Source organism: Petaurus breviceps, unplaced genomic scaffold (genome assembly GCF_028583685.1).
Source record: "Petaurus breviceps papuanus isolate PSGF00001 unplaced genomic scaffold, PetGlider_PUasm1.0 126, whole genome shotgun sequence".
Classification (NCBI taxonomy): Eukaryota; Metazoa; Chordata; class Mammalia; order Diprotodontia; family Petauridae; genus Petaurus; species Petaurus breviceps.
The window spans coordinates 18,941,764-18,956,833 of NW_027185655.1; the positions used below are offsets into that span (position 1 = coordinate 18,941,764).

The following is a 15,070-nucleotide window of genomic DNA, read 5'->3' on the forward strand; positions in this document are numbered from 1 at the left end:
TCTCTCTCTCTCTCTCTCTCTCTCTCTCTCTCTCTCTCTCTCTCTCTCTCTCTCTCTTTTAATTAATCCCTTTGCTTTATATTCAGTCTTTCAGATTGTCACAGCAATCCTTGATAGACTCAGTTGAAGTTTTCATTTTTCCTTATCCCATTAGTCAGGAAGTTGCTTTAAAAATGGGAGCAACAAAATGACTGTCTGCTTCTCCTTCTAGACAGCTGCCAAGTTCTCTTGGATCTTTGGAGCAGATATAATTAAAAATCCACCCCCAGAGGTGACCACGTTTATTTGGCAGGGCAATTGGTCCCTGTAGTGTGTATTATTTTTACACAATGTATGGCCATTCCAGGTTATGATTGACCTGTTTTCTATCCCATGAGCTAAGTTATCTAAACTCCTTTATTACATTCATTTGTCTTATAAAAAGCCTATAACTTTAGAGAGGAAGAAGCTATGGAAGCTTTTTAGAAAATATTTTATATTACAATAGACATAAAGAAAAGAGTTAAACTTTCATTTTCAATGCAGCACTATTCTTCCCAAAATGCTAGGAGAGTGTGATCTCAAACTTTATGTTTCATCAGAGCAAAATGAAGGCTTATCATAAATAAAATATGCATCCCAACATCTGATGAACTTAACTATCTCCTCTTTGAACGTAAAAAAGTGAAATCTGCTAAGTTCAACTATAAGGTTGGGGTAAGGAGATACCTTGGGTTCGGAGACTGCCATTCTTCACTCTACCATCTATCTTGACCTTCATAGGAAACCAAGACATAATTCAGATGTTCATATTCAAATATATGTAAGATTTTATTTGTTGTTTTTTGGTTTGTTGGTTGGTGATTTGGTTGGACCTTTCACTTAATTGGTTTAGGGAAAACCTGGTAGGGAAACATTATCAAAGAAGATCAGCATCTGTCCTAAAACTAATCATCTTAGACAGTTGTTGGAGCCCAGCTGGTGTGTGTGAAAGGCAGGATTCAAATTTAGATTGTTCTGATGCCATGGCCAATTCTCTATGAGTCTGAGAGACAGAGAGACAGAGGCAGAAAAAGAGAGAAACACCAAGTCTCTGATTTGTTCTCAATTTTGTGTGCCCTTTTTTATACAGTTATCAGATACTCTTCGATTGTTGAAGATGCAATTAAAAAGATGACCACATCCGTGTGGTTGATTTACTAAGCAAAGACTTGATAAAAGAGATTTGCTTCAAGAGATTGTGTGTGTGTGTGTTATTAAACACTGAACTTCTTTTCTACTTTCTTATTATATTTAAAACTGGGTGTCTTTTTTTTTAATTAGGGAGAAGGGCAAAAGGGGAGAAAACTGTCTTCAGGGTCAAGAGGCTTATTTTAAGAATGATGTATATTTAATTATGCTGGACCATGTCACTCATTTCTAGAGATTACTATGTCACTTCTGATCATTTCATAATGAGAACTTTTCTTTGTTTCTTTTTGTTTCTGACAGTTACCCTGCTGTCTGTGAATTCTTACAGCACAACAACTTGTTATCTATACTCCGAGCCCATGAAGCCCAAGATGCTGGGTAAGTGAGTTTGGGGACTTTAAATGAAGCCCTTTGATCCTCCTCCCCTTCTTTTAGAGCTGAGGGATAGGTGGGGGAGGGGAGGAGGTAGGGAGGGGGGTGGATTTGGAGCACTGCAGACAGTGTTAGACATTTTTGATGTGATTAGCTTTGCTGAGCAATTTATTGCTGTTATAAAGGAGAGCACTTTGGAATTGTGACAAGGGTTGCTTTGAGAAATAGGGGTCTTCCCAAAAGTCTTGGGCACTTTAATGTTTTAATAGCTTAAAACTGCACCAAGACTTTTGGGATACCCTTTTAGGACATATAGGTGATGTGAAAACAAAAGCTGTCAATAGCAATTGGAAGTATTCCTTCAGTACTATTCATAGTATAATAATAATTTATATAATTTTATATAATAGTTATATAATTTATATGAGTGTGACATGTAAATTATATAATTTTTAAATAATTATTTATATAACTCTTTTTAAAAAGTTTACAAAATGCTTCCCATACTTCCATTCTCATTTGACTCTCACAGAAACACTGTGAGGTAAGCGCCATAAGTCTTATTACTCCCCCAAATGGGGAAACTGAGGCCCAATGAAAAATGAAATCATTCAGAGTCACCCAGCTAGTTACTGTCTGATGTGGCCTTCAGACCCAGGCCCTGATGACTCAAAGTCAAGCACTCTATCCACTAAGTCACTCTGTCTCCCAAACTGGACTATTCACTGATCCCTAAGATCTTCCTGCCCTGCCCCACCTTCGTATCTGCACATTCCATTCCTCCCTTCTCAGGGGGAGATACCATTCTTGCACCTAATCTCCAGCCTTAGAGTTTTCTCTTTTTTTTAACGCATAGCTTATATGCTTTTTCCTAGATGATACCACAGTTACAAGTGATTCTTCTCTCTTGGAGTTTCTCTGTGTGAACTCAATAACAGGAAAACTTGAATTCTCTTTATGTATATATAAATATACATGCATATGTACACACATATACAAATGCACACATAGATACATATAATATATCATATATATTTATATGAACAAGAATAAACCTTCCTGTGTCGATGGGCATAAATATGTTTGCATACATAATTTACATATACACCCATATAACCATGTATACATATACACATATGCATATGCTGATAAGCATCTTGGCAGAAATGGGGTGTTTTTTATCTTTGTGTACATAGTAAGCACTTAATAAATATTATCCATTATATATTTTATATTCATTTATTTAATTTTTATATTTATTTATAATAAATGATATAATCATACAAAATTTATATATTATATAATTATGCAAAATTAATTTATATATTTATTTAATATTTGTCATCTATAATAAATATTATCTATTTATTATAATATAGCATACCAAGATAACATAATATAATAAATATAGTATATGGTATGGTATGGTATAGTATAGTATAGTATACTACAGTATAGTATAGTATATATATTTGTCTACTTAGCACTTAGGTCAGTACTTTGCACATTGTAAGCACTCAATAAATGCTGCATTTATTACTTTTTTCACCTAAATGCAAAGATACAAGACCATATGTCCCAACAAAAATACATATTTACATATAGAATTGCACAAATTAATCACACAAACCATGCTAAGCATTCAAGTTTCTTGCATGACCCAGAAGTCTGTGAAACCTCATGATAATAACAGCCCCTCTGCTTGTACCAGTAATCTGGCCAACATCAGAAATCTTTTGAAAACTGAAAGTTTGGGCACCTTCCCCCATCAAGTATGACAGAAATAGAGGAGGAAACAGAGGCAGTTACCTTATAATCAGAAGAAGGATGCCCTCCAAGGCATTTTTATCAAGGAAGTAGTTAAAGCAACTCTTCTCACATGTCTGCATGCCTCCCCAAGCTTCCTACTTTTGCCTTGGTGAAATGGTAATATAGCTAGCTACCAGTGGAGTGAGACAGGCTGCCATCTGTGATCAATCAGTCAACAAGCGTTTATTAGATATTTATTATGTTCCAAGTACTATGGTAGGCTGTTCTGGGGACTTGAGAAGGGCACAGAGACAAAAATGAAATAGCCCCTGCTCTCCAGGAGCTCGATCAAATCACATTCCAAGTTCTAATCGCAATCAGATCGTTTCATTCAATTAAATATCGGGCACTTTCTGTGTACTAAATGAAGGAAAGAATATGTGTTTCCTTGCATATAGACTCAACCTTTTATTTCTCTGAAGAATTAGTTTTGTTTTCTGAGCTCTGATTCTGAATTGTTTCCTGGTGCACCACTTCATTCTGTCCAAGAAAATTGATTACCTAGAGAGCATATATTCTGTACACATCACTTCACTGAAACAAAGTACCAGTGATTTGGCCATGGAAGAGGCTTGGTTGTGGATATGAGGAGGTCCCTCACTACTACACCCAACACTTGATTAAAAAACTAAGCAAACAAACTAAAAGCTTCTATTCGGAAGAAACATACACACTCAAGGATCTCTGTATCAGAGGTACAATTGGGATGCCCAGAATATACAACAAAAGTCCAAGGTCTGCATACTTTTTAGAAGCTGTGAGTGAGTCTGACATAGAGCTTGAGTGAAATCAGTCTGATTATTGTGCCTAGACCTCCACGAGTCTGAAATCATCCTGACTATATGGAGAAGTTTGTCAAGTCAGGTCTTTTCAATTGAACAAGATTGTTGAGTGCTGCTAAGGGTGAAATTGAGGAGTTGAATCAGTGAGGTCACTAAAACAGTTTCAAACAATCTTTTAAACCAGTTATTTACTGTCCTCCAGATACAGCCTGTTTGTAAAATCATGGGTCTAAAATTGAAGGCCTAGTTCACACAATATTGCTCATTCCCATAGACAAGGTAATGTTTTTTAGGGATTCCCAAAGCACTAGAAAGATTTTCTTCCTGGAGATATCCTGAAATTATATTGTATCCTATCTAATGAGATTCTGTTTTTGCTAGATAATTCAACAAAATTAAGAACAGTTTGCTTGTCAAAAATAGCTAGCAGGAGGTAGCTAAGGAAAACTAGCATTTTGTTTTCGGGGCAGTGCTTTATAATAAATTTTCTAGATTGATATTTCAAAAAGCTGTTCCCTAAAAGTAGCAAAATACAATTTTTTTTCACCTCAGTGGAAAAAAGCCAAGATCTACCACTTTTGATTATTTGAGAAATAAGTGTTATATTATACATTATTCTTACCTTCAGGAAAATAAAATAGTAACTGAATTATTGATGTATTTTCAAAGATCCCTACTTTCCAATTCCATTACTGATTGATTAAATATTACCCTGCTAGGAGAATCATCTTTGACCCACAAAAGCCAGAAGGAAAGGGAAATGGATGAATATGAGTTGAAAATCTTAACGTGAATTCTTAAACTTGACTAGATGTTCTTTTGAAGGCAAATTGCTTTTCAGGGGAAATTGTTTTCGAACAAAGCCTTCTCAGTAGTGTATCTGTAAATTTGGAGAACAGTTGTCTTGGACATTAATGATCTGTCTTGATATTGTAATGTTGACAATATCTGTGGCTTTTTGAAAAGAATATTATGTAAGAAGCCATGCTATACAAAATGTATCCTGTGCCCTTTAAAATACAGGAATCAAGGGTGTCTAGGTGGCACAGTAAGTAGAGCCCTGGCCCTCGAGTCAGGAGAACCTGAGTTCAAATCCGACCTCAGACATTTGACACACTTACTAGCCGTGTGACCTTGGGCAAGTCACTTAACCCCAATTGTCCTGCCCTCCCCCCTCCAAAAAGCAAAATAAAATAAAATATAGGAATCATATGAGAATTTCCCCTAGATTCAGCCAATGGTTATGGGAACTTGGGGAAAATTATGAACATGAATGCCATCCTTAAGTAAAATCCCTAAAATGGATTATAGTTTGTCAACAAATACACCTTAAAGAGAAATTGTCATGTTATGGGATATAAATGGTCCTAATTTTACTAACAGAATGTAATTCCCTTTCTGCTATCCATTATCAAACCTATGATTTCATATTGTCTGATTTTTAAACACAATCTTGTTTCTAATTTATAATTTGTTTTATTCTATTTTTAGGTATCGCATGTATAGGAAAAGCCAAACAACAGGCTTCCCTTCTCTAATTACAATCTTTTCAGCACCAAACTATCTAGATGTGTACAATAACAAAGGTAAGTCACCTGGATCCCTATTGAATCTTTGAGGACTATGTACTCCATTTAACTTTAGGCTTTGCTTTGAAAAGGGTGTGTCAGACGAAAATATCCTTGAATCATGTTGCATCACAGAATGTTTGGCTTAAACTGGTTCATTTTTCTGTCAATTACTCATCACCTCCAGGACATTTTATGGGACTCTGCAAGTACAGATTGAATGTCATTTAGATGCATTGCTAGAGAGAAATTACTTGCTGTGAGTTCCCTGTAACAATGAATTCATAGTTCTGTTTTGCAGAAAGTCATTGTTTTTCTTTAATTTATTTTCTCAGTTGCATTTATTCAATGTGTGCAACTATATTTAGTACATGCATATATTTTATGCATACATACACATATAAAACACAATGTATATATGCATATCATGTGTGCATATTTGTTATTCCTATTTTAGTTATCATATGTATGATATGTTACTATAATAACATATTATTGATATAATAACAATCTGTTATTGTCATTTCAGTTACCATACATGTCTATGCATACTGTATACGTATATAGTTATACATAATTGTTTTAGTATATATAACTGATATGTATATATTTGCTACTGTTATTTCAGCTAGTGCGTGTGTTTGTGTGTGTGTGTGTGTGTGTGTGTGTGTGAGAGAGAGAGAGAGAGAGAGAGAGAGAGAGAGAGATTTCAAGTCAAATGGGATGGATTTAGGTGGGAAAGTGATGAGACAAATCTATATTCAGGAATACATCCAGATAATAGAGAGCTTTCAGTGTCAAAATAAAGAATCTGACCATTTATCCAGAGAGAAATGGAGGCTTTATTGGAGGCTTTTGAATAGGGAAATAACAGGTTTTATTTTTGTTTTTGTTTTTAAGGTGGTGAAAGATAGGATGGATTGAAGTCAAAATGGATTGGATGCACGTAGACAGTAGTCTATGCATGAAAAAGGCCTAAATTAGAATAGTAGCAGTGAGAAGAAAGAGATTAAGACACACTTCAAGGGAAGAATAAGTAAAACATGATCACTCATAGGATACAGGGAATGCAGGAGGAGAAAGGAATCAAACGTACTCTAAAACTGTGACCCTAGGTGAGTGAGGAAATGATGTGACTGGAAGAATTAGGGAAGACACAGGATTAGGTGATGGAGAGGGAAAGATTGGTTTGGATGGAAAGAAATCAAGTTCAGCTTTCTGGGTCATAAGTAATCACAAGTGGGTCACCAATCTCTTTTTTTTCCTATTTTTAAAAATAGAGACTCATAAGTCTACAATAGCTTCCTTACATGCTGTCTGGAAGTAGAGTCAAGAATTGACATAATCTTTTTTTTTTAACTTTCTCCACATCAGTTCCACATTTTCTTGTATATTATATCTTGCTATTATTATAAGTCTTGCCAGCCTTATAATAAAAGGCAGAAATCCAGGTATTGTTTTTTTTCTTGTTCAATAGGGAAAGAAAAAGGTACGAGAACAACTTGACTGACTGGTTTATAACAAAGTTAGGGACTTCTTAATATCACTGCAATAAACCCTACTGTTCTCTCAAGGTCCTTTTCAACTTTTTGATTCTATATTTTAACAAAGTTCTTTATGAGAAAGAACATCTTTGTTACTTTTTTAAAATAACTATCAAGTGCCATAATAAAGCATTTTACAAGGGCAAAATGTCCTTTTGGAAGGTACTTTTACCCCAAAGCAGTACAGTTGTTTTAAAATAAGAGAAAATTGGTTAAAATAAATAAATAAGCAAATTGGGTTTTCCTCTTTCTTCAGTGAGATCCAATGACTCTATGCCAAGTCAAGTTTAGACACAGCCTGAGTAACTGATGTAATTGTGAGAAAAGATGAGGTATCAGGTCTTGTTCTGCAATTTGAAGATCTGTGGTTCTGGCATTTTGTTCTCCTGCCATGTGGGGGAAAATGACTTCTCTAAGGAAGGGAATAGAAGCATTGCAGTTTTGAAACCTCTCCAAAAATAAAAGAATTCTCTGGAGACAAAAAGACAAACTGATCAGAGAGAGAAAAGAGAAAGATGCTCATTTCAATTTGTGCAAAATTTTAATAGGCTTTTGTGTAAAATCTCTGAAGCACTTTAAAGCTATTATGCTAACACTGTGTACTGAATATGGGGGTGGGAGCCATTTATTCATTGCTAGAAGTAAGAACTGGTATATTTGAATAAAATTAATGTTAACCAGAGTAAAGAAACAAGCCACAAAATTGCTTTGCCAGCAACTTCAAAGGAGAGCCAACGGGAAGATAGCAGCAGAAGTCTGGGCTTCAGAGAACACAGTGTGAGTCTTAGCAACAAGGATGAATTTAAGGAAATCTGAAATTGCAAGCATGGTAATTGTAGTATGATTCGATTTTTCCTTACAATTCTTGCACAGCACAGTGGTGCTAATAGTTTTTCCTGGAAAAGTGGAAAAAAAATGTCAAGTAGAGTTATTTCCTTAGAATTTAACACCTAATGACAGTCATAGTCAAGACAATGATCTGTCCAATAGTTCTGAGTGTTCCAGGAAGATTGCCTTTCCAAATAGGCTCATTCTTTGCATTCCTTTGGCTACTTCCTTAGGTCACAGGGTTCATATCTTAAGTTGACTACTAAAAGACTGGTCTGCTTACCAGCCTTTTTTCTCTCTTCACTCTCCCACCCCATTCTGAATAAGTCAGTTTGATCCTCCAAAGACAATGAATATGTCCATATCAATCATAGATTGCAGGATCATAGAATGGTAGAGATAAAAGGAACTGCAAGGGATTATTTAGTTCTACAATCTTATCTTATAAATGAGGAAGAATAAGAAGGAACTTGCCCAAAGTACTACAAGCTATTAAAAAACTTCAGTGGTTTCCTATTACCTATATAAAGAGTCCAAATTCTATAGCCTGACATTCAAGACCTGAAATTTTCCAGTTTTCTCTCTCTCTCTTCCTCCTTATGTGAGCCCTTCATACCAAGCAAAACAATCTACTTAGTCTCTTGCCACAACATGAATTGCTGATGCTACATATTTAACACATCATTTCTTGCCTTGTAGTCATCTGTTATTGGGTAGATCTATATAATAGATTGTGAACTTTTTAAACACACACCAAGCATTATGTATTCTATAAAAGATACAAGTCATAAATGCATTGCTTTATATTGATTGATCTGGAAATTAAAACTAGAGCTGTATCCTGAAATGGATATTATTCTAAAGGCATTTGCCCCCCAGGTATTTATATCACATTAAGCTTATGCTCTTGAATCAATTTATATTTTCTCCATATTACAATTATTTCTTAAATTTCTCTATTGTCACTTAGCACATTTGGATTATTATTATTTTTTTCTATTTAGGCATTGACCCTCATCTGCAAAATTCTTGATATGTTTACAGTGTATTACTTGGTGAATTACATTTGTTTTTTCATTCTTCCTAGCGTCCTTTATTGTATGGAATCTTTAAGTATTGTGTGCCTCTCGGGCAGTCTGGTAAACCTGGGCTCTTCTCAAAAGAATGATTTTAAATGCAGAAAAAAATAGGATTGCAAAGGAAATCAATTATATTAAAATGCAATTTTCAAAATATTTTAAAAACTCATAGACCCAACGTTAAGAATTCCTTTCCTTTAAAGGTTATCTTCTACCTCTGAGATGTGTGGTATTATAGTGCTAGATCTCACCTTAAGGCCTTCAACCTCTCCATTGAGAGTTGGATAACTGTACTATTTCTTATGAAAATGATAAATGAGAAGATTGAAGCTCCACTGATTTATCCAGTAACTGTTCACTAGCACATACTCTATCCCACCACAACCCAACAATGCAGAAACAAAGAGAGCTGACTGAATTTGCATTTCCCTGTGATAACCAGTTCTCCATAGTGCCAGAGAATTAGTGAGATGGGAAGCCTGTTTATATAAAATCAAGGATTTTTGTAAAACAAATAATAAAACTATATGCATGTATATGTTTATGTTCATGTATACATATATTAATTTTTACATTAAGAATAAAGCCTACAAAACTCTAATATAGCAGAAAATGAAAATTTGAGGCAGCATGGTCCAGTGGAAAGCATGTTGGATGAGGAGTCAGAGAAAATGTGGGTTTGATTCCCAGTTCTACCATTTACTAAGCCCTGGGACCTTTGATGAGTCATTTACTCTCTTTGGGCATCAAATTCCTCATTTGAAAACCAAGGACATTGGGCTAGATGTCCTCTAAGGTTCCTTCCAGCTCTAAATATATTTTTTCCACCTCATACATATATTTTAGTCAGATAAGGGAAAGGAATACTCAAACCAAGTCATCAAGAATTTATTAAGTGCTTAATACATGCCAAAAACATGCTATGTGCTAGAAATATAAAGAAAGGAGAGACAGATAGACACATAGGACAGAGAAAGTTGTATACTCAGTGTTTGCCTGAATGAACTCTGAGAAATAAATCTCTACGGATATTAATACCCCCATTTTGTAGATGATAAAATGAAGAGTCAAAGAAGTCAAGTGATTTGCCCATCATCACACAATAGGTGTTTGAGGTGGAATTAAATTCAGGACTTCCTTATGCTATGCCACATTGCCTGTAACAAATTATCTGATTTTGTCTTTTATTATTAAAATAAAAAAATGAGCACTGTGCCATGTTTCCTGTTTTTTTAATTAAGCAATTGGGATTAAGTAACTTGCCCAAGGTTACACGGACAGTCATTTTGTGTGGGTGTTAAGTATCTGAGGCCGGAACTGATCCCGGGTCCTCCCAACTCTGGGGCCAGCGCTCTTACTCACTGTACCATCTAGCCACCCCTGTAATGTTTCCTTTTAATGAGAAAATGATATGAGAATGCCTAATATAACTGTTTTACTTCTCTCATGTTTTGTGTAAGCTTAGATATTCTTGAAATCCTTATCAATTGTTCCCAAAAAATATTTATTCAATACCTACCACATCCATTCTGTGGTGGTTCTCATATTTTCTTTTCTTCCTTTCCTTTCTTATTTTTAGATGTTCTATTTTGTTAGCCTTTAAAATTTTTCCACTAAAGACATTCATTGCCTTGTTATAATTTTGCAATTACACACATGAGTGGGATCACTTCTTGGTAAATAACTTTATAGACTAGATGAAATTAAGCCAAGAGATAGAGCCAATCCATTGGCTAGACTTTCCTCCACTGAACTTTTCTGCCCTTCAATCAGACCAAATTGATCTTTACGGTTATTAGGTATTGCATGACTCAAGGTCTCCCAAATACTTTTAATGATTCCATCCCAAATCATCTTTTCATGAAAGAATACTTAAATGTACACATTATTTAGATATGTGATGTTTTGGCTAGTTCAGGTTTCCATGACCAAATTGATGGAGAGATATAGGCACCATCAACAGAAGAACCACTGCACAACATTCCAGAAAGATGCCTTAAGTTTAAATAGTCATCTACACTTGAATTTCTTAAGAGATGCTGAAGAGAAGGAAATTGACCAGTTACCTGTCTCTATGAGGGCTAGAACTAAAGGAAATGTGTATTTTATATAAAGAGAAATTAGATTTTTCCAAGGAAAAAATCTAGTCCATTTTTGAGACCCAGGCATATTACCAGGATATGTGAAAATTGTTTCCTTGGAGATTTGAAAGAGCCAAGTAGAACCAAGGAGCAGAACTATTCACAGTAATTCCTTTGAATACAGAAAGATGACAAGTAGAAATAGATATTTGATACTCAAGAGGAATTAGTCAATTTGGTCATAACCTCAGAGGGTAACAAGGTTTTTCAGTAATATTTTTCCCCAAAACTTTTTGCTCCTGTAAAATTAATTTGTTGTGAACTGGTAATTACCTTTTTTCTCTTTCATCTTGAGTGATTTAGCTTGGTACAATTATTTTTTAAGCATTTGTTACTCAGTAATATGCTATTAATATGAAATGTTTCCTATCCTTCAGTCTTCGTAGTTCACATGTAATATTTGATTTCATCTCTGCTAAATAGTGTTATATAAGACAAACTTTGCAGTGGCATATTCATTGAGCTATTGTGTGATTCATTCTTTTATTTTTCAAGTGGCTTTTCAGGTGATTCTACCTAGCTTTCATAGGAGGAAAATAAATCTTTGAAATGAAGTGCTATTTGTTTCTTTAAAATTATCCTTGAGTGCAGCATATTCAAATATATAAATTATTAATACAGTGTAAGTTAGAGGAGCTTTTAGGTTATCCCAAAATAAATAATTCATTTCTCTCCTTTTAAAAACTGTCCCCAAAAGCACCAGTGTTTTTCAGTTTCTGTTTATACAGCTGCACTATCAGAGTGGGTCAGGAGCACTGCTGGAGGCCTCTTTCTAAACAGTCTTAGTTTCAATCCTGTACTCAACTTGCTTTCTTTTTAAATATTAATTAATGGGATGGAGATTGAAAAAAAAAGAAGTCACCCATTGAGATTGTATATCCCATTCATCCCATTAATCTTTGACTTTTAACTCAACTAAACATTGATTATTTGGACTCTTGAAACATTTCAGTATGTGTATGTGTTTGGCTGAAAAATTAATGGTTGATACCTAGATTTCAGCAAGTCATTTGACTAAATCTCCAATGATATCCTTATAGGAAAGATGGAGAAATATAGACAGGTGGTTGCATATCTGGTTGAATGGCCAGAACCAAATAATGTATTGATGTCAGTCTGGTGGAATGCCTCTAGTGGAGCTTCTCTGACAGTCTATTCTTGGCTTTACTCTGTTCAACATTTTTTTAAAAAATGAACGTATCAATGAAATTCTCCTCAAATCTTGGGGTGACATGAACCTGGAAGGGTCACTATCTTTTTTTTTTCTATGACATTTAAAGTCCTTGACAGACCAGAAATCAGTCAAATGTAGTAAAATTTAATTTAAAATGGATAACTAAATTCAAAAATTCAATATGTACAGAATGGGAAGATATATGGCTAGACTATGGTTCATATAAAAATATATGAGTATTTTAGTGAACTATAAGTTCAGTGTAAGTGAATAGTGTGACTTATAAACCAGAAAATCTCATGCCATCTTCACTTGAGGAATGGTAACCAGGAAAAAGGAGGTGATAGCCTTGTTATGTTATACACTGCTCAGACCACATCAGGAGCATTGAGTTGAGTTCTGGAGGACACAGTTTTAAAACAAACAAGTTCTATGAGATGTTTTTGTTTTGTGTTGGTTTGGTTTTAATTTATTAAACACCAATATGCTTAGGATACATATCAAGAAAAAAGGATGTTCTAGCTGCAATGGAACTTAAAATGTTAGATTAACTGATAGGATAGTGTAATTGGATTGGTGAAAAGAATGAATACTTGGGGCAGCCAGGTAGCACAGTGAGTAAGAGCACTGGCTCCAGTGTTGAGAAGACCTGGAAATCGAATGCCAGGCTCAGACACTTAGCACCCACCCAAAAACACCTGGCCGTGTAACCTTGAGCAAGTTACTTAACCCCAATTGCTCAGGGGCGGCCAGGTGGCTCAGTGAGTAAGGGCACCGGCTCCAGTGTCAGGATGACCTGGATCAAATCCAGGCTCAGATACTCAGCACCACACCCAGAAATAACTGGCCATGTAACCTTGAGCAAGTTACTTAACCCCGATTGCTTTAAAAAAAAAAAAAGAAAACAATGAATACCATGCCATACAAGGATATGTTTGAAAAAGTAGGAATATGTAGAATATAGAAGATTTGACAGGGGTAATATGATAGTTTTGTTTAAGTATTTGAATGGGCTGTCACTTGGATAAAGGATTAAAGATAGTGTACCTTGCCCTAAAGGACAATGTTAGAAACTAGAATTTAGAGGTGGAAATTTAGACTCAATGTAAGAAAATGTTCCTAATGATGGATGTTGTCCAAAAGCAGATTAGACTTTGTGTTTCCATTTGGAAGTCTTCAGGCAGAGAGAAAATGACTGCTTGTTGGGTATATTGTTTATTTGGAAAGGGGGAGGGTGGGGAGGCATGAGGACTGTTCCAACTCTAGAGTTCTATGAGTTGTTTTTGTTTTGATTTTAGTTTATTAAGTACCAATATGCTTAGGATGCATATTAAGAAAAACAATGTTCTAGCTTCAATGGAACTTTAAAAATTAGATTAACTGAAGGATATGGAAATAGCACCCAAGTCCATGGTTCTCCTTCCTCTGGCTTGGAATTGGGTCTCTCACCCAACCTATACTTCACTTGGCAGTTTGGGGGCTCCCAGAAGGGGCAGATGCCTTGCCAGATCTGACCTGTAGTGTTCTAGGCACAACCGCAACAAAGTAACATTCTCTTATTATTCAGAATTGTAGTTCTCATCTCCTAGTGGTGTTTTTCCCATTTAAAAATCAACCAACTTGACATTGGCAACTCTCAGTCAGAAGTATTTACTAAATAGAATCAAAGCAAGAGTAATTAAAATAGAATATTTTGCCCCCAAGTCAGAAATAGAGTCCCCTATCAATGCACACAGTAGGAGGAAAGAGGAAAGTAGACATAGACGTATAAAACTATAGTATAGAGGCACATGAGAAGGAAACTCATGTTCCTGGGGTAACTCACAAATCTAAACTCTGGGCTGTGATGTTGTTTGTGCCAGCAGGTACATTCTGTACCAAAAATCACTAATGGGTAAAGCTGCTTGTCTATTGTCTGTTATCTTCATGTGACTCCTATTCTGAGCTTCCAAACAAGTGTTAAGTTCATTTATTTAAAACAAACCCCTAAGCCTAGGAACTGCAGAGCTTTTCCAGGTGGGTTCCCTTGGCTGGGCTTTTATGGATTTCTCCCATTTAGACAGTAGATGACAGTGCAGGAAAAGGGAAAGGTGGAGCCTTTTACTTCTAGCTGGCTTTTTAAACAGCAATGCTTTTTCTACAATCACCTCTTTCGATCAGCAGGTGAAAGAGCAGTTTGCTATCTTCCTGTGAACCAACTCAGAAGGCTTTTATTCAGACCTAGTTGGAGGTTTGGGCTTGGCCCTTGAAGACCTGGTCTTAACCAGACTTGCTCCAAAGCAGGTTCTCTTTTTTGACTTATCTCTTATCTCATGGGGGGAAAAAAAAAAACTACACTTCTGCCATCCAAGACACAATTTGACAATATACATTTGTCCCATAGTCACTAAACTCTTCTAGGTATCGAGATTTCCCAGCTTGCAACCTTAAAGTCCTTATATCAGTCATATATAAAGTAGATACTATGTAAGAAGATGTTTTATGCATTTTTACACTGAATAAGGGTCTTTTCTCTATGAGCTACTTTAGCAACATTTCTTTAAAAATTATTCTTTTTTCTACCACTTTCTATCCACAAAACAGTCAATACCTGAAAGTGGCAC

At 35.4% G+C, this 15,070-nt stretch overlaps 1 protein-coding gene across 1 annotated transcript in view; it reads left to right on the forward strand.

Annotated features, from left to right (window-relative positions):
• The window catches only part of PPP3CA (protein phosphatase 3 catalytic subunit alpha), an 87,863-nt gene that overhangs the window by 26,781 nt on the left and 46,012 nt on the right, over positions 1-15,070 (forward strand). Inside the window, exons 5-6 of the mRNA XM_069098439.1 lie at positions 1,471-1,548; positions 5,625-5,719. Of these exons, the coding sequence (XP_068954540.1) occupies positions 1,471-1,548; positions 5,625-5,719 (173 nt within the window). The remainder of the gene's footprint in view (positions 1-1,470; positions 1,549-5,624; positions 5,720-15,070) is intronic.